General features: G+C 41.2%; 3 protein-coding genes across 3 annotated transcripts in view; 1 reads left to right on the plus strand and 2 right to left on the minus strand.

Annotated features, from left to right (window-relative positions):
* LOC311495950 (voltage-dependent calcium channel subunit alpha-2/delta-4-like) overlaps positions 1-2,298 on the plus strand; it is a 62,500-nt gene extending 60,202 nt beyond the window's left edge. Inside the window, exon 40 of the mRNA XM_084555633.1 lies at positions 1,692-2,298. Within this exon, the coding sequence (XP_084411759.1) occupies positions 1,692-1,793 (102 nt within the window). The 3' untranslated portion in view covers positions 1,794-2,298. The remainder of the gene's footprint in view (positions 1-1,691) is intronic.
* A 1,050-nt stretch (positions 2,299-3,348) lies between these two features.
* Positions 3,349-16,991, minus strand: afg3l1 (AFG3-like AAA ATPase 1). The gene is made up of 16 exons (XM_084555426.1): positions 16,738-16,991; positions 14,746-14,830; positions 14,416-14,516; positions 13,064-13,213; positions 12,850-12,921; positions 12,319-12,443; positions 11,845-12,112; positions 11,076-11,213; positions 10,842-10,995; positions 10,645-10,752; positions 9,262-9,387; positions 8,825-8,935; positions 8,543-8,658; positions 8,023-8,223; positions 7,745-7,939; positions 3,349-7,621 (listed from the first exon to the last, which is right to left on the minus strand). Exons 1-16 carry the CDS (start codon positions 16,855-16,857, stop codon positions 7,394-7,396), a joined length of 2,298 nt encoding a protein of 765 aa, XP_084411552.1. The 5' UTR covers positions 16,858-16,991; the 3' UTR covers positions 3,349-7,393.
* Positions 16,992-17,147: 156 nt separating this feature from the next.
* Positions 17,148-21,661, minus strand: LOC311495816 (5-hydroxyisourate hydrolase-like). Its single transcript, XM_084555427.1, has 4 exons — positions 21,639-21,661; positions 19,301-19,437; positions 18,818-18,953; positions 17,148-18,183 (listed from the first exon to the last, which is right to left on the minus strand). Exons 2-4 carry the CDS (start codon positions 19,432-19,434, stop codon positions 18,094-18,096), a joined length of 360 nt encoding a protein of 119 aa, XP_084411553.1. The 5' UTR covers positions 19,435-19,437; positions 21,639-21,661; the 3' UTR covers positions 17,148-18,093.
* Positions 21,662-22,896: the final 1,235 nt, after the last annotated feature.

The following is a 22,896-nucleotide window of genomic DNA, read 5'->3' on the forward strand; positions in this document are numbered from 1 at the left end:
ACATACTGGAACTGAATTTGAACAAACGTACAAAAACATAGCACTATTACATAATGCTATAATGCGGACTTTAATAAGAGAGCACAACAAACCAAAAACGTAGTAGGTTCCAGAGTCAGTGCTTTCAATGAAGGCTTGGAGGACGCAGCCTCTAAATAAATAAATTCAATAAACTCATCAGCCAGGTCTGTGTTAAATAGCTTGCTTTGTTTCTAATCAAGTTATGTGATAATCTGCAGTCCGCTGTTCCCAGAATCAAACTTAGCTAAATGTACTGTATGTGTTTACAAAATGGAAAAGTAGTTCATGGCTGCACTACAGAAATAAGTTCGGTGTGACACCCGCTGACTGAGAGTGCAGAGTTAAGAGTTAAGTATATCTGACCCTTACCATTCTTTCACACAACACACTTATTTTTAAAATACATTTTTAAATATAAATATATCTGTATAGAGCGCCACTTAAAAGTTGTTGCAAACTTCAGAATTTTTTACATTTCAGCATGTAAATGATTCATGATTTGTGTATTTGTTTATTCTGGAAAATGAGACAATGTTACATATCTGTGAGGTGTAAAAGTAAGTGCACCTCTTGGATTGCAAGTTAGCTTCAAAGCCAAATTAGAGTCCATCTGTTCAGAAGTGTCTCCAATCAATGTAATGTATCAACCACGGTGTGCATGGCAGTGGTAAGGACAAAGCCACTACTCCACAAAGAACATTTCTGCCCGTCTTCAGTTTACTAAGCATCATGTGGACAAGCCAGAAGACCATCTGGGAAATGTTTAGTTGTCAGATGAGACCAAAGAAGTATTGTTTAGTTTAAATGAGAGATGTCATGTTTGGTGGTAATGTCCTTGTTTGGGTCTTTTCTGCTGCATCTGGGCCAGGACAGCTTGCCATCATTGATAGGCAAATGAATTCTGAATTATACCAGTGAATTCTAATAGAAAATGTCAGGACATCTGGCTGTGAACTCAATCTGAGTCTCCCAGAAACTGGGTCATACAGCAAGACAGCGACCCCAAGCACACAAGTCCTTCTACCAAAGAATGGTTAAAGTTAATGTTTTAAAATGGCCAAGTCAAAGTCATGACTTTAATCCAGTAGAAATGTTGCGGAAGGACCTGAAGCAAACAGTTCATATGAGGAAACCCACCAACATCTCAGAGATGAAGTAGTTCTGTACTGAAGAGTGAGCTGAAATTCCTCCAAGACGCCAACAACTGATCATCAGTTACTAGAAACATTTACTAACTGTTATTGCTGCACATAGAGATCACACAGATACTGAAAACAAAGGTTAACATTCTTTTTTTAACTCACAGATATGTACAAATAATTCATTTTCTTGAAGAAGTGAATGCACAAATATAATAATTCTATTTCATTTACTTGATTTGGTTCTGTGTGTCTACTTTGAGGTGAATATCTGCTCATGTTTTTTAATATTTTTATGCAGAAATGGAGAAAAATTTGAAGGGTGCAAAAACAGTGCATATCATTCAAGCATCCTACTGGCAGCTGTGGCATTGTGATCAATGAACTGCTGTAAAACCAACTCTCTCATTCACTGATGTGCTATACATAAATGATTATTTAAGAAATGAACCAGCTTCTCCTTATGATGTAAATCAGTCAGTTTAATATTTGTGTTTATATTAATGTGAATATGTTGTTATTGCTCAACAGGAGGACGCTAAAGACTGTGGCGGGGCGTCGGCGATCTCCCTGTCACACACTCTTTTCTCTGTCTCACTGCTCGTTGCGTTAGTCCTCCACCGCTGGATTTAAACCAGGACAAATCCACGTATCTGGATGAAAGCAGCAGCAGGAAGTTGAAGGAGACGTGAAAGGAAATACTGAGTCGGTAGCCAAAGGATCGTTTTTTTTACTTGAACATAAGAGACAACAGAACAAGGTTGGAGAACATGGTTTATCTCAGATTTTTATTTCCAGCTGTTCAGAGGAGCTTGGTTTCACTCTGCAGCAAAGATAAAGGGCTATTTGTTTTTTTGTTTTTTAAACTGAATCTTGACAAATACGTAAAAGTGACTCTGGATCAAAGCTGTGAAGTGGCTCGTCAGCCGTGGGAGAGAGGAGAGGCAATCATTCTGAAAATGCCCAAGAGACTCTTGAGGGCACGTCGGTGCCCCCCGCTGGCCAGGTGTACACAGCGCAGCTTGTGTGAGGAGACGTGTTGCCATTACACTCAAACAGGAATGTAGCATCTTTGTAGCATTTTGATACTGAAATAAAGTCTTTAAGTAGAGCTTTACATTGACATTGTTTACCTTTACTCTTTCAACGAAAGACGGGAATCAAGGTAGAGCTTTAAACGTTTTCAGGTCAAATGTGAACGGAGCGCACAGTGGACAATATTTGAGGAATCTGTTGAAACCGAGTCAAAGAGGAAAGGGGACCAAAGTCTGTGGCTCATGGAGCAACGTGGCAGATGTGTTGTCCAGCTGCAGGTAGCTGAACTGTACAACACACACCACCTGGAGACACACAGATCTCACAGTAGCAGCCAAGTTGTGTTAGCAACTTCCCAACGGTATCAACCTGTGAGCTCCTCTGATGTGTCTCACAGGTTTGTTTAGGGGTTATGTGTTGGACTATGTCATGACGAGCAGAGAGGCAGATAGCAAAGATTTCAGACAGGAAACTGTACATTAGAGTCCTATCTGTGGACTCCGTGCTAAGCTAGTTATTCTGCCTGCTGTAGCTGCACACGATAAAACTAGAAAAACTGAACTCTCTAGAAGTGCATTCCCCCAAACACCAAATTCTATAAAGTTAAATTCACCATTTACTTTTTAATGTGGAGCAGATCTGAACTACATGTTGTTGAAGTATTTTACATCTAAAATGTACTTTGTACCAAATATTACTGTGCAGAATAACCTGCAGCAGACTAGAGCATTTCATACAGTCATGGCATCAATCGAGCAGCTGAACTTTAACCTTGGAGCTGAACACACAGCAGCAGCTGCCTTCTGATCCTCGGGGAGGGAGAAATATTCTCTTAAAATTACGAGTGCTGTGATTAAAGTTGTGTAGAACAGCAGCAGTCAGCGGTGAAGTGAACCTTTCCAACAGTATTCAGGGATTTCTGATGTCTTTTCTGAGTCTGGGTTCTGTTTTAATAGATGTGTTTACCTGAAGAAGAAGAACAACAACAAAATAAATGATCATTCTCACTTCTACATGTGGGTACACTTGTATTTCATTCACTTTATTGATGAGCTGCAGATTATGTTCATTTATGTTCAGTTATTATCTGAGTCTCTAAAATAGCCTATCAGGGTGGAGATCAATAAATACACAGATCATGGAATAACATTATAACCACCTTCCTAATATTGTGTAGGTTTCCCTTGTGCCTCCAAAACAGTTGTGACTCATCAGAGAATGGACATGGGTCTTCTGAGGGTGTCCTGTGGTGTCTGGCAACAGAATGTTGTTAGTGGGGGCCTTTGGGTCCTATGGGTTGAGGGGAGGGGCCTCTGTGGATCATCCCACAGATACTTGATCAGTTTGGGATCTAGGGAATTTGTGAATTAGATGGTCAATGTTATTTACTTCACCTATCAGTGATCATAATGTTGTGGCTGATTGGTGTAAATATGAACTTTCAGCAAGTGTGACTTGCTCCAAAGTATAGATAATTTGCCCAAGTCATGAGGTGTTTCTTGTACAGCTGCTGAAAACTGATGACCTCAGCTGACCTTTACACTTTTGTGAAGTCTACACTGTCAGCAGGGAAAACTTTACACTTTTAAAACGGTGACTATTTGTCTGGATAGTTAATAAATCTCACATGATGTTAATTTATGATCGCAGGCTTTGAAGTTACAGTAGATATGTTGATGATCTCCATTGTTTCTTTGTGACCTGTGTTCTGTCAGTGAGGTCACAGGAGGCCCAAGCAGCAAAACTTCCTTTGAACACAGAAGAACTTTCTCAGAGCACATTACAGGTACCACACACAGGTAGCTCTCCATCCGCTGCAGTGATGACGGTCATAAAAATCCACTTTTAGACGCCATTACTGACTCAAAGCTATTACCCTTGAGATCTTGGTCTTGTACTTCAGGCAATCATTTCCTACATTAACCAAAATGGTTTGTGTTGAGTTCAGAACGCTGTTACAGAAAAGTTGGAACTCCTAATAATAGGACAATTTGGAATGTGGGGCTTTCATCACTGGGCAGAAATATCAAATACAGATAGGACTTGAGCCACAGTTCACTGTGCAGCCAGAATGTACAAGCTAATATTAACAGGTCTAAATGAGTCTCACCTTAATAAATGGGTTAACCATGTGTTTGAACGTGATAGGAATCTAATGTGTCATACAGTCCCCTCAGAAAGTATTGGAACTGTGAGACCAATTCCTCTTTTTTTACTGTACACTGAAAACAACTGGGTTTAACGTCAAAAGATGATTATGAGACAAGAGATCAACATTTCAGCTTTTTTTTTTTTCCGGGTATTTACATCTGGATCTGATACAAGGCTTAGAAGATAGCACATTTTGTTTGAACCCACTCGTTTTTCATGTGAGCAAAAGTATTGGAACAGATTTAAATTAGATTAAAGTGAGTAAGACTAATGCTAAAGCTAATCCTTTGCTTGCAATAACTGCATCAAGCCTGTGACCCATTGACATCACCAAACCGTTGCGTTCTTCTTTCATGATGCTTTTACTGCAGCCTCTTTCAGTTGTTGTGTGTTTTGGGGGTTACTCCACCCAGTCTCCTCTTTAGCAGGTAAAATGCACGCTCTACAAGTCTGGAGATTGACTTGGCCAGCCTAAAGCCTTCCACTTATTGCCCCTGATGAACTCCTTTGTGGTTTTGGCAGTGTGTTTGGCTCATTATGTTGCTTCATGGTGAAGGATCTCTCAGTCGGTTTGCTTGCATCTTTCTTTAAATTGGCAGATAAAATGTTTCTGCAGACATCCAAGTTCATTTTGCTGCTGCCATCATCAATGAAGATCAATGAGCCCGTCCCAGAAGAAGCCTTGCAAGCCTAAGCCATGACACTACCTCCACTTTGTTCCAGAGATGAGCTTGTATGTTGGATCATGAGCAGATCCTCTTTCTCAAAACTTTAACTTTTCAAATCACTTTGGTAAAGGTTTACCTGTCTCATCAGCCCATAAAGTTTGTCCCAGAATTTTTTAGACTTGACTTTCCAGCCTGGCCTCCCTATTCTTCTTGCTAATGAGTGTTCTGTATCTTCTCGTGTAGCTTCTGTACTTTTGTTCATGAAGTCCTCTGTGTACAGTAGATTGTGATCCCTTCACTCCTGTCCTCTGGAGGTAGTTGCTGATGTCACGAACAGTTGTTTTAGGGTCTTTCTTTACAGCTCGCACAATGTTTCTGTCGTCAACTGCTGCTGTTTACCTTGGTCTACCCGTCCAGCGCCTGTTACTCAGCACACTAGTGGTTTCTTTCTTCTTCAGGACATTCCAAATGGTTGGACAGATGATTTTCCATTTTCTCTCAGCTTGGTTTTCACCCACAGACAGCTCTCTGGTTTCCATGTTGGTTACACCTCTAACTATACATGCAGTCTGCACAGGCAAGACCCACAATTAAACCGAGCGTAGACATTCAGTACCATTTATTGTTTGAATAATCAGTGCAATAGGACACACCTAGGCAATAACACACGTGTCAGTCACATGTTCCAATACTTTTGCTTACATGAAAAACAGGTGGCTTCAAGCAAAAGGTGCTGTCTTCTGAGTCGTGGATCGTGAAAAGCTGAACTGTTGATCTCCTGTCTCATATTCATCTTTTGATTTTGAACTGGCCTCACTGTGTCAATACTTTTGGAAATGAAAATGCAGTAATCTTTTTGAGAATAATGCCAGGTTCTGAACTTGGGACACGGAAATAAAAAGTGTTCACCACAGAGAGGGGGCTGCTGAATTGCTTCGAGATAATGGGACATACTTGCAGCAACCTCTCAAGCAAACACTGATAGTGCTGCATTTAGCTGTTCACATGAAAAAGAGAGAGGTGCCACGCCTGGCCCCTCTCTCATCTCTGCAGAGGTGACTAAGCACAGAGTGAAAGGGCTGTGAATGTCAGACAGTCAGCTATAAGAGCATCTATCATGCAGTCAAACAGAACTGAAGTCCAGCTTAAATAACATAATAACATAAAGTCACATATCAGGACATGTTTATGTGTATCTTATCTCTTGTTTTAGAAGACATTTAGACTGATTAAGTCGGTTTGTCACTGTGTCAGTTCATCTGTTTTGCGTTTATGAGTTTTTGGATGTCAACAGAGTTGGTATGGAGACACTGGAGAAGTACTATAGCAGTACTATAAGGTCTAATGTACTCTGTTCAGGGGAGTTGATGATGAAGAAAAAACACTTGACAAGCCTTGCAGTCTGCAGACGGGACGGTTCATTTGAACTGAAGAAATGAAGCCACTAAGTGGCTGTTCTGTTTCAGTATTTTGGAGGAATTTTCCTTTAAAATCAGCACATGCCTCTGCAGAAATCCTTCAAAGTCTATTTAAATATGAAATGATCCTACTATTCTGAGCTGATGATACCAGAGCTTCCTGTCCGGTCAATATCTCTTCATTTACCATCATTAAAGCCTTCCAGCACGCTGAAACAAACACTGAAGCAGGTGGAACACGTCAGCGTGAGCAGTAACAGCTTTACTTTACTAAAATCCAGCAAACAAGAAAGTTCACATAATTTCTCAAAATATTTAAAAATGAGCACCTCCTACGCTTTATCACGAAGGCAGGCGTCAGTCAGAGAACGTACCTCCCTTGTTTTGCACATAAATAACAGGAAGAGTCTATATGTTTACACACTCTACATGTGTAACAAGTACACTCCGTTCAGGAGCATTCAAATCTGCAGTGCGCTGGTCTCCAGTTGGAGTCTTAAGGCTTACTGGACCAACGTCCTCAAAAAACTCATGGCTGCCTCAGCGTGTGAATGTACAGAGCCTGGTGGTTCTCAGGAGGACCATTTCTGATAAATGATGAAATTAGGAAATAAATGGCTTAATCAGTGTCCCCATATAAATAAATCCTGCTCCTAAGCTACCCTATTCCTCTGCCTCCTTTATTTTGGTTTATTCATCTGAAAAAGAAGAGGTCTGAATGTAAAATATATCAAAATATTGGCTCTAATTTAAAATCAAATCTACAAAGTCCATGCCAGTTGTTGAGGGAATAAATTAGATGAAGCATCAAGGACTGATTTCAGTAATTTGAGTGTTTGATTATTAATTGTACTAAACTGTGGACAAAACCTCCCAGGCTCTGTAATACTGAGACAGCAGTACGCAGTTTTTTTGCAGCTGGGATGTGTTTGTTCTTCTTCTTCACGGAATTTCTCTGACTCTACACGGCCTGCTTCTTTTCCTGAGCGGGAGGCGCCTCCTCTGCCTCCTCTCCTTTCTCCTGGTTCCAGCCTTGGAGGCCCTCCGGCAGGCTCGTGTCCTCCTCGAAGCTCCCCGTCCCCTCCACAAACTCCTCATACGTAGACTTCTCCTCGAACGGCCGTGGGCCCAGTAGCTCCAACATGTCCGCCTTGTGTAGCACCTCCTTCTCCAGTAGACGCTTTCCCACCTGAGGATGACATCGGGACTTAACATCACTGGCATGAGATTAAACTACATTTTATGATTAATTATGTAGAGATTTGTTTCTACATACTGTTTTTGGGAGGCATAAAAAATATTAGAGTCTCACCAACTCCACCAGCTCCTTCTTGTCCTTGATGAGCTGCAGGGTGTGCTCATACGCCCGCTCCACCAGCTGCCTGACCTCCGCATCGATGAGCTCAGCCGTCGCCTCGCTGTACGGCTTCTCCATGACCATCTCGCCCTGTCTGGGAAGGTCAAATGAAACCTGCCCCACCTTCTCGCTCATCCCAAACTGCACCACCTGGAGACAGCACGCAGAATGAAGTGTCACGGGACAAATAAGACTCGACTGTTGTATAAATCGGACGGAAGGTGCGCGCGTACCTGAGCGTAGGCGGACTGCGTGACCTTCTTCAGGTCGTCCTGAGCGCCGGTGGTGATCCTGCTGAAGAAGACCTGCTCAGCCACGCGGCCTCCCAGCATCATACACATCCTGTCGAACAGCTGCTCTTTGCTGTACAGGTACTGCTCTCTGGGCAGGTACTGAGCATAACCCAGGCCCTTCCCCCGCGGGATGATCGACACCTGGACACAAAGCAAATGTGTGTGGGTGCACCAGTAACAGGAGGATCAGCGCAATCTATCAGTGAAGTACTGAGTGGTAAAATCTTGCAGAAATACCACGTCTAAAAAAAATATTAAAAATTTACCCCACACATCTGTTACTGTGTGCTATCTGTTTGAGACAGCAAATAGCAACGGGTTTTTATTACTTCTGTTACTGATTAATAATTAGCGATTCATTGTTTTCCATATGTCAGAAAATGTCCATTTATGATTTACAAATGCTTGTAAATGTCTTGTTTAGAGTGCTAAATTCTGAACACACTGATTATATAGTCACCTTGAGCAGAGGGTCAGCGTGCTGCAGGAACCAGCCAACGATGGCGTGACCGGCCTCATGATACGCTACGGTCTTCTTCTCCGTGGGCTGCAGGACCTGAGTCTTTTTCTCCAGGCCTGAAAAACACAAAAGACGACCAAGGACTCAGACTGGCGCTTAACTGTTATTGTCTCTTCGCCATTCGAATAAAGTACATTGACAAATGCAGACATAGATAATGGCAATTATTTAACAGAGAAGCAGCCAAAATAACAACAGCAAGCGAAGTGACATCACACTGACCTCCGATGACCCGGTCGATCGCCTGCTCAAAGTGTTTGCCGTTGACGGACGGGTTCAAGTACCTGGCAGCGATCAGAGCAGCCTCGTTGCAGACATTGGCGATGTCGGCTCCTGATTTATTCACAAGAAGAATAACAGCCGTCAACCAATATCTCTGTTCTGACTGATATCAAGGAACACTTCTATACATTTACGTTTTAGTGCAATATTACTAGTAGCGTAAAATGCAGATTTCCCTTGTTTTAAGCTATGTTTTTGGTTTCCAACTAACAGACAAGGTTTATGTTTGTTCTGCAGATGCCTGTCATTTGGACCGTCATTTATGGCACATGATGTACACTCAATATCCAGAGGATCACATCAACTAATGTAGATTGCCTTAATTAAGTCATTTTCATTGGAATGTTAAATTAAGATAAAGAATGAAGTTTACAAACCAGTGAATCCTGGCGTGGCAGCAGCCATCTTCCTGGCGAGGTTGTCTTTGTCCATATTGGGGTCCAGTTTGATTGGTCGCAAGTGGACTTTAAAGATGGACGCCCTGCCCTTAATATCTGGAGGACCTGAGAGGAGATGGGAGATGTTCATGTGTGGCAGCAAAGAAATCCCTCATTTATCTTCATTCCGTCATTTAAAACTTAAAAACCTATGCTGCAAGTTTCTAAACACCATTAGCGCTGTGAATCAGTTGTCACGTGGGCACACGTGAGAAAATCCCCACTTAATTACTAATGGATTCACACTGTTCCTCTGATGAACATGAGGTAGTTATATCCAAAAACGTTACAATAAAAAAAAAAAAAAAAAAAAAGACAACTGGACTTGTAGAGTTTCTTGAAGACGTTTCACCACACATCCGAGTAGATTCTTCGGCTGAGTGGCGAAACATCTTCCAGAAACTCTACAAGTCCAGTTGCCTTTCTTTAACGTTTTTTGGATATACCATGACCTGGATGACTGAGGACCTTCACTAGCTTGGTTGACAAATATTCAAAACATACCGCAATCAGGTCTTTACAATGGTTTAGTGCAATTGACCTTTGGCTAAGCCCCGCCCCCCTTAGTTACTGTTGCTACGTCCGACATTCTCTTCTGGGCTTTGGTTTTCTGGTTATCTATAAGGCTCTGGTATCAACATGACCTATGCTGTGACAGCTCTTCCTGCTGAACTTTTGTCAAACTTTTATAAAGCAGCAAATAAAGTGTCCGATAGAAGTAGGCCAAAGGGGCTGCGTTCGAAGGCTATATTCAGGAGGACATACGAGTGAAACGCAACGAACAACAAGGCATCCAAATAGAGGCAAAAGCATACCGGTCACAGTCAAAAAATGAACCACCGCATATCCTATTAATCGAGACGGAGGCTGGGACTGACAATATCAAGGAGCAACACTGTTCATGTAAAGCTGGGTACGTCTCTATTCACTTCTGTAATCGTTATTACGAAGCAAAAGGACTAACGTTACGCACGTATAACGTTGTATTTCTTCAGCGTGTGCTAGCGTATCAACAACTATGCAACTTAAGCTGTAACGGTGATGTTTTGGTTAGCTCCACAGGGTTTTGCGCGCACATCATTGGGCTTATCCATACCCTGGATATATACCGACAGTATAGCCTGCCGAGACCGAAAATATGAGACGCCTGCGTTAAAGTCAATGGAGCGCTGTGAAAAAGTGTCGGACCCCTGTGGGAGCTGTGATTGGTCAATCTACATTCTAGGGCGGGGCTTAGCCAAAGGTCAATTGTGCAAAACTCTTAACCATGTCACTCCAAAGGGGTCAGTGTGTGGACACTAAGAGAGTTAAGACTCTGTTTACCTATGTAAATCTGTCTGTCAAAGCGTCCTGGCCTCATCAGTGCAGGATCCAGGATATCAGGTCTGTTGGTTCCAGCCAGGACCACGACATTCGTAGCTGTGTTAAAACCTGCAGTAAAAGACAAACAAAAGAAAGGCAGTTAACTCCAAACTTCATAGCCAATCTCTAGGTTTTAACTGACAAAAACCGACTCCTACCATCCATCTCCACCAGCAGCTGGTTCAGGGTGTTCTCCTGTTCACTTTGACCCCCAAAGTTCCCTGCTGATCTCTTCCTCCCCACAGCATCAATCTCATCAATGAAGAGGATGCAAGGTGCATTCTTCCTCGCCATGGCAAACATGTCCCTCACCTTCAGAAGAGAGAGCTCAGTCAAACATTTAGTTTCTGAAGAACTCAACAGTCCTACACAATAAGGGTTCACACGCTCACCCTGGCTGGGCCCACGCCCACAAACATCTCCAGGAACTCTGAGCCGTTGACGGTGATGAAGGGGACATTGGCCTCTCCAGCTGTGGCTTTTGCCAGCAGGGTCTTCCCTGTCCCAGGAGGTCCAGACAGCACAGCACCCTGGGAGAAAAATGGATACTTGAGTATGCATCAGTGTTATGTTAACTACCTAAAATGACAGAAACCATCCTTGAAAAATGATGTGATGTGTACTTTAGTGTTTTAGTTCGGCCCAAGTCCCATCCACTAACAAGCTTATGACCTATACTGCAGCCAGCCACCAGGGGGAGCTCTACGTGCTTTGGCTTCCCTTTTGATGAGCTGTTCACCATCCATCTTTAGACAGTCTATGCTCCAACTAGAGAGAAAGATCTGGAGCCGCTATTATTGAAGGGCAGGATGTCAAGGAATTGGAAGATAAACAACAATGGATGAAGTTGTTTACAAGTTTGTTTGTTGATACACGGTTTAAACCAGATAGAATAGCCTAACTCAATTAACTTACCTTCTAGCTCTGTCTAAAGTGAGGCAGCAAACAAACCAGGCCATACTGACCATGTTTGTTTAGAGTTTTTGCAGTTTGATTAAATGTGCATATTCCTGTCTTGTCATTAGTCAGTACTTGGCTATAAAAGTGATAACTGATGATTTTTGAGGTTAGACTATATTGACCCAGTGGTGGATCAATTGCCAAAACTACCAGACACAAGTATCGACTGTGTGTGAGTTTTCATGTGTGTCTGTATTTAACCTTGGGGATCTTAGCTCCAAGGTCCTGGTACTGCTGAGGGTTCTTCAAGAAGTTAACAAACTCCAGGATCTCCAGCTTGGCCTCCTCGCAGCCAGCCACATCCTTGAACTTCACGTCAATGTTGTTCTTCATCATCTTAGCTGTTGACTCGCTCATGCTGAAGGGGTTCCGTCCACCACCGGCGCCCCCTCCCATTGGTCCACGCCGGAGTGTGAATAGCAAGAAGCCAATTAGCAGGAGGGTGGGGATCATGCTCATCAAAAATGAGCTGGGAAAATGGTATAGTTAGAATAAACAGCCACAAAATGTAAATCCAACAAATTAAGGATTTGTATTAGCTTTGTTGTCTGGTTGACTGAGAATCTTCTACAACACAAGGGTCCCACATTTCAAAGTTGACGTAGTTAGTGATCTGTGAGCTTTTAAAAACCACTGGCTAATATAACACATGGCGTGTTTGTGCAGTAGCCTCACCCGTCGCTCTCAGTGCTGTAGACAACAGCAACCCGATGCGATGGCTCCAAGCCAAGCTCCATATGTGCAGCTTCAAGGTTTCTCTCCAACGTGTCAACGCTGCCGATGTTGAACCAGACGTAATTCTGAGGGTCAAAGAACATCACTTTTCATTTAGCTGACATTTTTGAATGAAGCTAAACTACATCTTCTGCAAGCTAAAGTACAGCTGCAACCATTTGTCAACCAGAACTTGTTAGGCAATTTTGGTTCTCCTTATTTTGAGATAATAGTGACCACAATACTTAATGGAAAAGCAAAACTAGTAATAGATCAACTATAAATAGCAGAAAATGGGACAGGTATACTGTTCTATACTGTGTTTAAGCCAAATGCAAAAAGTCCACTGACGATGGCAAGACAAACATTTGTTTTCCTTCTTGTTTGAGTCAAGATGATTTCTTGAACCTCCTTATAGTTTCTTGGTTCCATTTTCCACGTATTTATTAGGCTGGCAATACATAAAGGAGGAAATGTTTGAGTTCCTCTCACCGTTTCTGTATCAGCTCCCGGTACCAGAATGACTCTGACATACTGTTTGTTGATAACCTCCAAGCGTTCCACCTGAACAAAGCATTAAATTGTCAACTTTTATTAGTTTTATCAATGTTCAATGTTGTGTCTGGAAGGACAACTCCATTCTCTCAACATGTCTCTCATTCATGTTATGAGCCATCCAGTGAGAACATCCCAGAGTGCTCCTCACCATGCCTCTGCCCAGGTAGCGATGGACAAAGTCCTTCCAGCTGATCTCTCTGCCGTTGTCTCTGAAGTAGAAGTAGAGCAGAGCTGAACTCACGCCAGCCACGGTGATCGCCATGTAGCGGAAATCCTTCTCATCCCAAGGGAAGTCACCCTGAAGACCGACACATACACAGATGACGATGTTACCATCAGGTTTTCATTTATGAAGGTGAAATATCTACAAGCAACTGATGAAAGAAATATAGCACAACAATGTCACCTTGGCTTCCTCCTCTTGACTTTTGGAAACAATCTAAAACTGAATTTATACCTCTGCACGGAAAGTTTCAGAGAGACCAGAGACACCTCAGTGTGCAAGGAACAAGACCGAAAACCAAAACAGAATAACTGTGTTCTGACACAACTAAAGAAATTATAGATGCTGTGTCCTCCAAGTTAAAGGGGAGAGGGTCTTGTTAGCGCACGGTTCAAAAGTCAGACTACGTAATAGTATGGTGGTGCATTAGTGCACATGGTATGGGTAACTTCACACAGATACGGTTAATGCAGATATATACTGTATTTACAGGTCTTGGAGCAACATGTGTTGCCATCCAGACATTTTTTTTCAGGGGAGGCCTTGCTTATGTTGGCAAGACAAGGTCAATTCTGAGTGTATCACAACAGCATGGCTGTGTACTAAAAGAGTTTTGCTTCCAGTCAAGACCAGTCACCCACTGAAAATCTACAACAAAACATACAGAAGAGTTGCTGAAATACTTTATCCAGCAAAAATGGGAGAACATTTTGTTTTCGAAACTACAGCCATTGGTCTCCTGAGTTCCCATATGGTTGGTAAAATATGTGTTGGTAAAGGATGATGTGATGTAGCACACAGGTAAACATGTCTATGTCCTTTTGTTGAAAGTTTAACAGTGGCAAGAAATGTAATGCCTTATTTACAACAGAAGAGGTTATCTGTGAGCAGCAAACAACAAATATGTATGTCAAAGTAGCACGAACACGACGACTCAAAACGGAACTCCAGCAAAAGCAAACTTGACCGGGCAGCTTCTGTTGATGTCACTGTCGTCTGGGTTAACTTTTACCAATATGCAATGTGAACACGTGAATTATGTATCCACTATAAACAAGACCAACACAGTGGCAGCAGCATTAGATCAAAGAGATTGGGTTTGTTAGTAACTGGAATTTAGGTAACATATTTAGGAAAAACAAAATGTATACATGAATGCAGATAGGCTTCACTGTTCCTGGTACGGAATATATACATGCACACACACACACACACTAGTAACTATCAATAATGTTATCAACGTGAAACCATTTTCATTTCAGGGCTTTACAATTTACCTTCTGTATTCGACTCCACCAGTCTTTGCTGCCTCCTCCTCCTCCTCTCTTCCCTCCACCTGATCTTCCTCCTCCTCCTGGTGTTGGTCCTCCTTTTCCATCTATAAACGAACGGTTACAGAATGGTTGATTGCACATCTGTCACACCAAACAACAATTCCAATCTTAAACCATAACCCCTACTATAATTTCATACAACACATGTGTCATATGTGTACATGTGAAAAGCATGTGAAATTAGTTATCAATTATTGTATTAATCTATGTGAAATATGAGGAAAGTATTAATGTTAATAGTTAGTGGCCTACTTTAGACCCAGCGGCTCTCACCTTTGGGCTCAGTGGAGTAGAGTCTTCGCTGAACCGACTGGAGTCTGTGAGAAGACAGAAAGTTTCCTGGATTGCGACCAATGTTCTGGAAAAACACAGAGACACTGTTAGCACACTGAATACCCTGTACCAACAGCAATCTGAAAGGTTCTGGTAAGTGGTCTTGTATTTATGCAGCACCTCCCTGGCTGTTACTGTCACAAGTACACATTTATCCAGTTCTTCATGCAAACACGCACACATTCACACACAGGTGTCAAGCACTGTGAATTTATACCACTCCCCCTCCTAGAACTGATTCACTTCAGCAGCAGCTGGACCGTAGTTTGGACTGGGCTACTACAAAAGCCTATTTACTTTTATTTAAAGACATGTCACAGGTTTAGCAATATGTTTAGGGTTATTGTTCTCCTGTAACTTCTACAAAGCTTCAACTGGACACACACACCCTGACAATATCCTGGAGGATCACATCTGAGGAGAGAAGTCACTGAACTAAATTCTCTCTGTTTATATTTGGTGTGTCTAATGCGCGGTTTATACTTCTGCATCAATTTGACGCCGTAGCTACAACACCTACCCTACGCAGACCCTAATGCCATAGCCTGATGTGCACCTCCCCAGAAATGTGTCACGGTGACACAGACCGCAAGAGCTGTGATTGGTCCACTTGGTAGCAGCGTATTTACACTTTAGTATTTCCAGCTGCTTCTCCATCTCCACTATTGGATTTGGATCAATAAAGATGGAACAAATGAAGGAAAGTTTAACTGAGGAGGTCCGAGTTACAAAAAAAGACACAACGCTGAGCAGTGTTTGGGTGGTGTTGTTACAGTGCAAGCCAGACTGATACAAATTCCTCGCACCAGCATAGGATACGTGCGTAGGTTATGCCACCTATGTCCCGCAGAGGCATAAACCGCACTTGACTGTGGACCTATAAAAAGCTGAGATGACTTTCTGAGCCTTTTTATTCCTCAGGTCAAGAATTTTTGAAGTCAAGTCCTTTTATTCAAGGGCAGATGTGAACCGCAAACAACTGCAAATTTCAAAAATATTTATAGAAATGGTAAATGGCTTGTACTTTCTACAAGTGCCAAGCACTGGGAGCAAATCAGGGTTCAGTGTCTTGCTCAAGGACACTTTGGCATACCTTTGGATTTGGGGACGTATGTGATGGTTTTGCCCAGGTCTGTTAAGAAACCCCTATGCCACAATAAGCTATTATATTTCTTAGACATTACTGTTCTTTCACACGTCTATGTCCCTTTTCTGTCTAAAAGTCTGCTCTATGGGCTCCACAGAGCGCTGGCATCAACTCTAGCCCGGATATTTAAAATGAACTGGAACCGAGAAAAAAAAAAAAAGTCATGTGACATATTACATACTATACGTTGATCATGAAGTTTACCTAACAAATAATGACAGAGGGGTTCAAAACATAATGGATACAATCCTGGTCCTGGTTCTTTGCATTATGACTTTTAATCTAATATGAGGCCTCGGCTGTTTTAATTAGTGTAGCCTAGCGTTAGCTTATCTCGAGAAAAAAGAGTCATTGAAACTCTTATAACATACATATGTCATATAACATACGTACAAAAGCAATTAAGTTACAGGATAGTCATTCACACGTAGCTGCAATATTCGAGTCTACAGTGGACAGCAGCGTTACAGAGAAAAAAATTCACATTTTCTTCCCAATAACGTTTGATGATAAAATTTGTTGGCGGATCATATGAATGCCGACTGAAAAGTAGTTTATAATCAAACAAATGAGACCTTTTTTATTACATTTCATTATTATTTTAAGGGATTCACTACATTGCTGTAAAGTAAACGATCACTGAGCAAAGTGATGGTCCACAAGGATAGGACAGGCAGTCCGGCCATCTAGATGTACATATATAAACCCCACTTGGGTCATTAAGTTTCGAGTGAACCCAACACTAAAAGCAAGGCATGCTAAAGTAAACCTCCTCTTTCACCTACCAGAGCAGAGGGATATCGGTATCCGGCTGTGAAGAACTGCCCTACGGTCACCGCTGAGTGCCGAGCTCGAGCACCTCCAGCCCGGCAGAGAGGCAGAAGAAGCCTCAGGACCTGCGACATCCTCTCTATGCCACTTGTCCAGTCTTTCAGTCAAAATGCAGAGCTGGCTTTTTGTTAAATTAGCCTAACAGCTAGCCCAAAATCCCATCCTGGTCCATATAGCTGCTACAAGTGTTATTGAGTAAGAGCAGCAGCATGTAATGTCAACGGAAGGATGATGTAAAGGCCAGTGAGACGTCCTCGTCAGATACCTGGCTGGAATTGTTGCATGAAGAACTCTATTTAATAATTATGAACTTAGTTAGATCACAAAAATGGGCTATACCACAAAGGACGGCATATTACAAGTTTAATGCGTGCAAAATAATTTATTTAAATTTGACAACACCTTTCTCCATTCAGGCACCAACAGGGGCAACCGCGGGTCCTCACAGACCACACTCTATTTGATTGGCTGATCAAAATGACAGTGGTTTCCTGAACCCCGTGTAACTGTTACCAAAACAGAATGACTGCGCTGTTTTGCGCTTGACATTCGTTATTTAACGTGGGAAAAAAATTATATAATAAAAAATAACACAATGAAACACGCATAAGTTATCATATTAAGTACAATAAAGATTAAAAATAAAACGTCACGACACATTAAGTCAGCACAGTAAACTAGTTTAAATAAACATATCTATTATAAACGTTCAGTTTCAGCAACAACTAACACTATTTTTTATTTTGAATTTATCTGACAATTGTTAAATATTTTAAAACAGAAAGGGAAGAAAAAAAGGTCCACATGCAAACTTCTTTAAACTGTTTCAGCCTTCCAAATCCCAAAGATATTTAACTTAGTATCACATAAGAGAAAGAACACCAGTTACAGTGAAAACCAGCAACATTTTTCTGTCAAAAGGGATAACTTAAAAAAAAAAAAAAAAAAAATAAAATGATTTGTATATAGTTGACAGTTCTACATTCACTGAGAAATAATGAAATAAGAGTTTTGCATCTGGGCAGCTTATTTCTCTCTCAATAGGCTACATACAACATGATTCTGTATGTAGTATGTAATTAATTGTAATTGATGTACTTATGTCACACCAACTCTAGTCAGTATTTATAAATATAAATACAATTTGTACTTTGTAGAAGTATCTAAACCCCACAGTCTGCAACTATAATACTAAACAACAACTTTACTGGTCTGTCTTAGTCCAGGGTTAGTCCAAAGCACATATCTACTAAGACATTAGAAAGCCGTCTCCTTCCAGCTCTGGTTGCAGTCGATCCTGTTTACAGCTTTTAGCTTCCTCTGTAAGTGCTGTAGGAGAAGCGACTCATCAGCAGGGGGAGATGAAACCTCTGCTGCGGGTCACTGATGGTGAACACAACCTAGAATTACGCAGACAAATGGGGTCAGTGACACAAATGATTTTTACTTTGTTTATCTAGAAAAATAATTAAATTGCCAACAGTTTGTGGCATTATTTGTTGATTTGTATTTGTAGATAGCACATCTAAAACAATGACAATGTGTTTTATTCAACATTTTCACTTACACTCTCCATCTTAGACATGGTCAAATGTAATTCCTGATGCTGCTCTGTTCACATATGGTGATTAGCAATCATGTCAGGAGTGTTTTCATAAGCACTTGAGCTTAATATAGTTACATTATAGTAAATTCTTCCAGTGAGACCTGCTAAGGACACTTAGGTCTTTCGGAGTGCAGGGAGCACTCCTGATGTCCTTCCTTCCTGCTGCTGTAATGTTTACTTTTCCTAGTCTTGTGAGCTGTCCTTAAACTACATGCTGCTATAATAATAGATTAAAGGATTATCTTATCTTTATGGTCTATTTAAATACAGATTAAATAGCTATTACTAAACCATTTTTATTATACAGCCTGTACACTGAGGTCTTTCTGTTAGCATTTGTTCTAAATGATCATTATAGCATTTGTTCACAGAATTGTAGAGCTTAGATATAACTATCCGCAGTCCGCTTCCTTATCGCTGAATCTCACCTCTACATAGGGGTAGAAGGAGGTCTGGCCCAGCGTCTCCCAATATGAACCTGTCTCAAAACGCAGCTTGTACATGCCAGGGGTGAATGCTTCTTGGCTGATGAGTCCCGAGCATCGGCCATCTTCGTTTGTTGTCCTAAAATCATTAACAAAGCGCACAGATGTGTAGGTCTTCTTCAACCTCTACTTTAATCACAGTGAAGTAAAGTGTCCTTTGATTCTGTTTGTCTTCTTAGTGTTTTCTGAATAACAATGTTTTTAAGATCAAAATACAGTTTTAATCTGCTCCTCAGGCTTTGTGACAGTTGGCCATTTGTGTGAAATGTGTAAAATGGCTTAAAGTTGGCATGCCAGTAAGCACTTTCATATCCATCAGCTTGCAAGTAAAGCTTGCTTTTTGTTCTTCTTCTAGCTGCCTCCTGTGTCCTGCATATGGCTCGTGTTTCCTGAGATCGAATCAAAACACGCATATTCAACACCTACCCGACGCTCAGCATGGTCCAGATCATCAACTTGGAGTCCAGCCGATGAAGGCTAAGGGCCATCCTGCCAGCTGGGATGCCATCGCCGGTGTTCAGCACGTGAGTAGTCAGGGGGCTGGACTCTTTTCCTGCCATGATCTAATAGATAGGTCACAGTACCAATGGAAAGTGGTGCCAGACAAGAGGAGCTAACATCTGGTTAAGTAACTCCCTAAAACATCTATGAAAGTAGTTTTCTTTGTTGAATAACTTAGTATTACTAATATGTACAGGCTTCTTCTAACTTTAATACTTTATAATACTGGTATGTCTTATAACACTATCAGTGCTGCGTTCAACACACGTAAGCACAATCAGTAGTTTGAATCCTATTTACCAGATAACACACAGATAGATAAAGCAATATCACCTGCCTGTTGTCAGTTGCGCTGGTGTTCAAGTGCACTGAACAAATTAAAGACTGGATATGCCAGAATGAAAAATTAAAGTAAAAGAAAACTGGAAGAAGTGCATTCAGACACAAAAAAAGAAGATCTGCTGCTTAGCTAAGAGATCACATGACGCCACAGAACTAGTCATAGACTCAGACCTAAGCTTAAAAATCACCCAGACTTCACCCGGAATTGTCTTATCTTTATACAGTCTCTCTAGAAGTGTTGGCTGAATCAGAATCCTCACTAAGACTCATTTGCTAAGTATTTACTATATAGTCCCTGAGTGTCCAAGAATTGACAAACCAAAAACAAACTTCTGCTGTTGGTTCATAAAGCACAAAACAGTTCAAGTGTACACTTCATGGGACACATGTGCTGGGAAGTTGTTCCCTAGATTTATATGTCAATTAATGGCTCGTATTGTAGTATTGCATATTTTGGATGATATTTTACTTATTTATGCAGGCCCTTTAGATAAACATTTGTATAGCTAGTATAGCCAATGGCCAATATAACAACAAATAGTTTGGAAATGTTTGGATAACCTTGCTGCTCACTGTGTTGTCACTGGCCTTTCTTCTAATATTTGAACTAACTTACTTGTAAGATATACATTGATCAGGCATAACATTATGACCAATATTGTGTAGGTCTCTCTTGTGCCTCCAAAACAGTCGTGACTGATCAGAGAATGGACATGAGGGTGTCCTGTGGTGTCTGGCAACAGAATGTTTTTAGTGGGGGCCTTTGGGTCCTATGGGTTGAGGGGAGGGGCCTCTGTGGATCATCCCACAGATACTTGATCATTTTGGGATCTAGTGAATTTGGAGGCCAGGTCAACACCTTGTGCTGTTCTTCATGTTTTTTTGAGTTGTTCCTAAAGCGTTTTTGTGTGTGTGTCTGTGTCAGGCTGCATCCTGCTGGGATGGCTGCTGCCATCAAGGAGTGTCATTGCTATGGGGTGGGGGTGCCTGGTCTGGTCTAGGTGGGTGCTACATGTCTAAATAACATCCGCACAAATGCCAGGTCTAAAGGTTTCCCAGCAGAACATTGAATTGTCACAGGATGGTCAATGTTACTTACTTCCCCTGTCAATGGTCATAATGTTATGCTTGATCGGTGCATATGTTATATTGAAGATTAGACACTTTGCACTATCTTCACACCAAAACCAACTAAAATACTGTTAAGAATTGGAGGAGCAGCTGCATTTATAACGTTAAGAAAACAACAGGAAAAGGATGGAAATACTAATAAATTGAATTAATCTGGTATACTTTACAAACATTTGACTCATGTCACAGGAATAAATTCAGTGGAGGACCAGCAGGTTAAAGCTCTGTACCTCTGTATCAGTCAAACTAGTCCAATGATAGTCAGCTGTTTGACCCTTTACCCTCTCTCTATATCTCTCAAAATCATAGGGATGCGCATGAAGCTCAGCAATTTGTAATTAAGTTCTCAAGACTATCTGTTTAATATATATCAGTTACTTTACACTTATAATGTTAAAAAATATGATATACTATACAGTATCAGTCTTTGAAGACGCGTGACTCCTGTGTATTAAGACCCCGTAAGGGCTCCCCACCAAACTGTTCACTGTACTAGATGAATAAACATGGTGGACAGTAATTAACAGCATGCATGTACAGACTAAAAACTACACAAAACAGGGATAACAATTGGAAAGAAAAGCACATTATTATCTCAAAAAGATCAATGATAGAGGTTAAATATCTCACGATAACAGAGCACTATCACGTGTCTTAAATCTAGCTTTAAAGACAGCTACAAAACACTCACATATGGGTAGCACTCTGTAAACCTAGGTATTATTTAACAGTTACCATTGATGAAAACAAAAACACGTCTCAGTGTAGCTCATTGTAAGAGAAGCCTTACCTTCAGCGACTGTGACCGCTCCACTCTATTCTGAGTTCATTCACTTCCCAAAACTCATCCAACCAGTTATGCCTGCACTGTGCACACCCACCGATCCCAGAGACTTACCCAGCATTCACTGCAAACAGACCTGATGTCAAAGGTTGTCCTGATTCTAATAAATCATTAAAACCAGCTCATAGTGCACAGCTTCCCTTCAGTCAACAGCATGTGATTATTGTTATAGTTCACACATGATAAGGCTTTGCTGATTTAATTAAAACACTGACAATGTAATCTCTGACGTTTTTGGACAAAAGTTGGGTGTTTTGTTTCTTTTTCTTCATATTCTCCAGACATTTAACATACAGTACATGGTTATCATGGTATCTGACTTCTTACTGACTCTCTCAAAACATGGGTTCTTTCTTAAACTGATATAATGACACTGCCAAACAATGCTGCTCATTTACTCTTTTAGCCAAGAGACAGATGAGAAGAGTTACAGCATGTTTGTTCCTATCTGTTAAAAAGCTGTTTTCAATGGGGATCTGTTAGCTTAGCATATAGCGCATAGATTTGAAAACCCAACTCTGTCCAAGCTTACAAAATAGATCTACCAGGATCAGTAACTGACAGGTTGTATCTTGTTTAGTTTAAATAGAGAGCTTTAGAGGTGCTGCCAGATTTTGCAGCCGTGAAACCTGAAATTATATGCACAATTTGCTGTTGTTGCTTAAGTTGTAGGTGGTAGGTGGCACTATTTTTTTCACACAGACCCTTTGTTGTTTTGCTAGTTTGCTATATAACATTTTATATTGTGTTTCCCAATTATTACCTTCTGAATAAAAGGTCATTCATTTAATTATTAATTCCAAATTGATAGCTTAGATTATGTCATGAGACTGATATTCTAGTTGTCCTGACCACTGATTGCCTCCTCTATGTGTGCAGGAAGACAACATCCCCACGGTATGTGAGAACATGGGTATGGGCATAGTGGAGGGGTTTCAATGGATCTTCTGAAATTGGAATAACTGGTGCCAGCATGAAGCATAATTATGGAGTGCCCCGGCATTAATTATTTCTGCCCGTGTGAGGTCTAACAGTTTATCGTATCTGTTTTTAGTTTTGCTCTTCCTAGATATGTGTTTTGAATGTCCCTGTTGTACTATTCATGCATGAATGTGATCCGTGGATGCTACGCAGAGCTCTTTTTGCAGTATGCTTCATCCCTTTTTGATACCACTGGGTCAGAATGCCAGTGAGGCTTCCAGGG

Source organism: Chelon labrosus (assembly GCF_963514085.1).
Source record: "Chelon labrosus genome assembly, chromosome: 11".
NCBI classification, from domain to species: Eukaryota; Metazoa; Chordata; class Actinopteri; order Mugiliformes; family Mugilidae; genus Chelon; species Chelon labrosus.

What these genes read in the sequence shown, in the direction of transcription:
- afg3l1 (XM_084555426.1), bottom strand. Translation starts at nt 16,857, where the DNA reads ATGTCGCAGGTCCTGAGGCTTCTTCTGCCTCTCTGCCGGGCTGGAGGT. An exon ending in GCTACCTGGGCAGAGGCATG is followed by an intron (nt 12,922 to 13,063) that starts GTGAGGAGCACT and finishes TGCTTTGTTCAG; the next exon opens with GTGGAACGCTTGGAGGTTAT. An exon ending in TGGGCGTGGGCCCAGCCAGG is followed by an intron (nt 10,996 to 11,075) that starts GTGAGCGTGTGA and finishes TCTCTTCTGAAG; the next exon opens with GTGAGGGACATGTTTGCCAT.
- LOC311495816 (XM_084555427.1), bottom strand. Translation starts at nt 19,434, where the DNA reads ATGGCAGGAAAAGAGTCCAGCCCCCTGACTACTCACGTGCTGAACACC. An exon ending in TGGACCATGCTGAGCGTCGG is followed by an intron (nt 18,954 to 19,300) that starts GTAGGTGTTGAA and finishes TAATGATTTTAG; the next exon opens with GACAACAAACGAAGATGGCC. An exon ending in CCTTCTACCCCTATGTAGAG is followed by an intron (nt 18,184 to 18,817) that starts GTGAGATTCAGC and finishes GCGTAATTCTAG; the next exon opens with GTTGTGTTCACCATCAGTGA.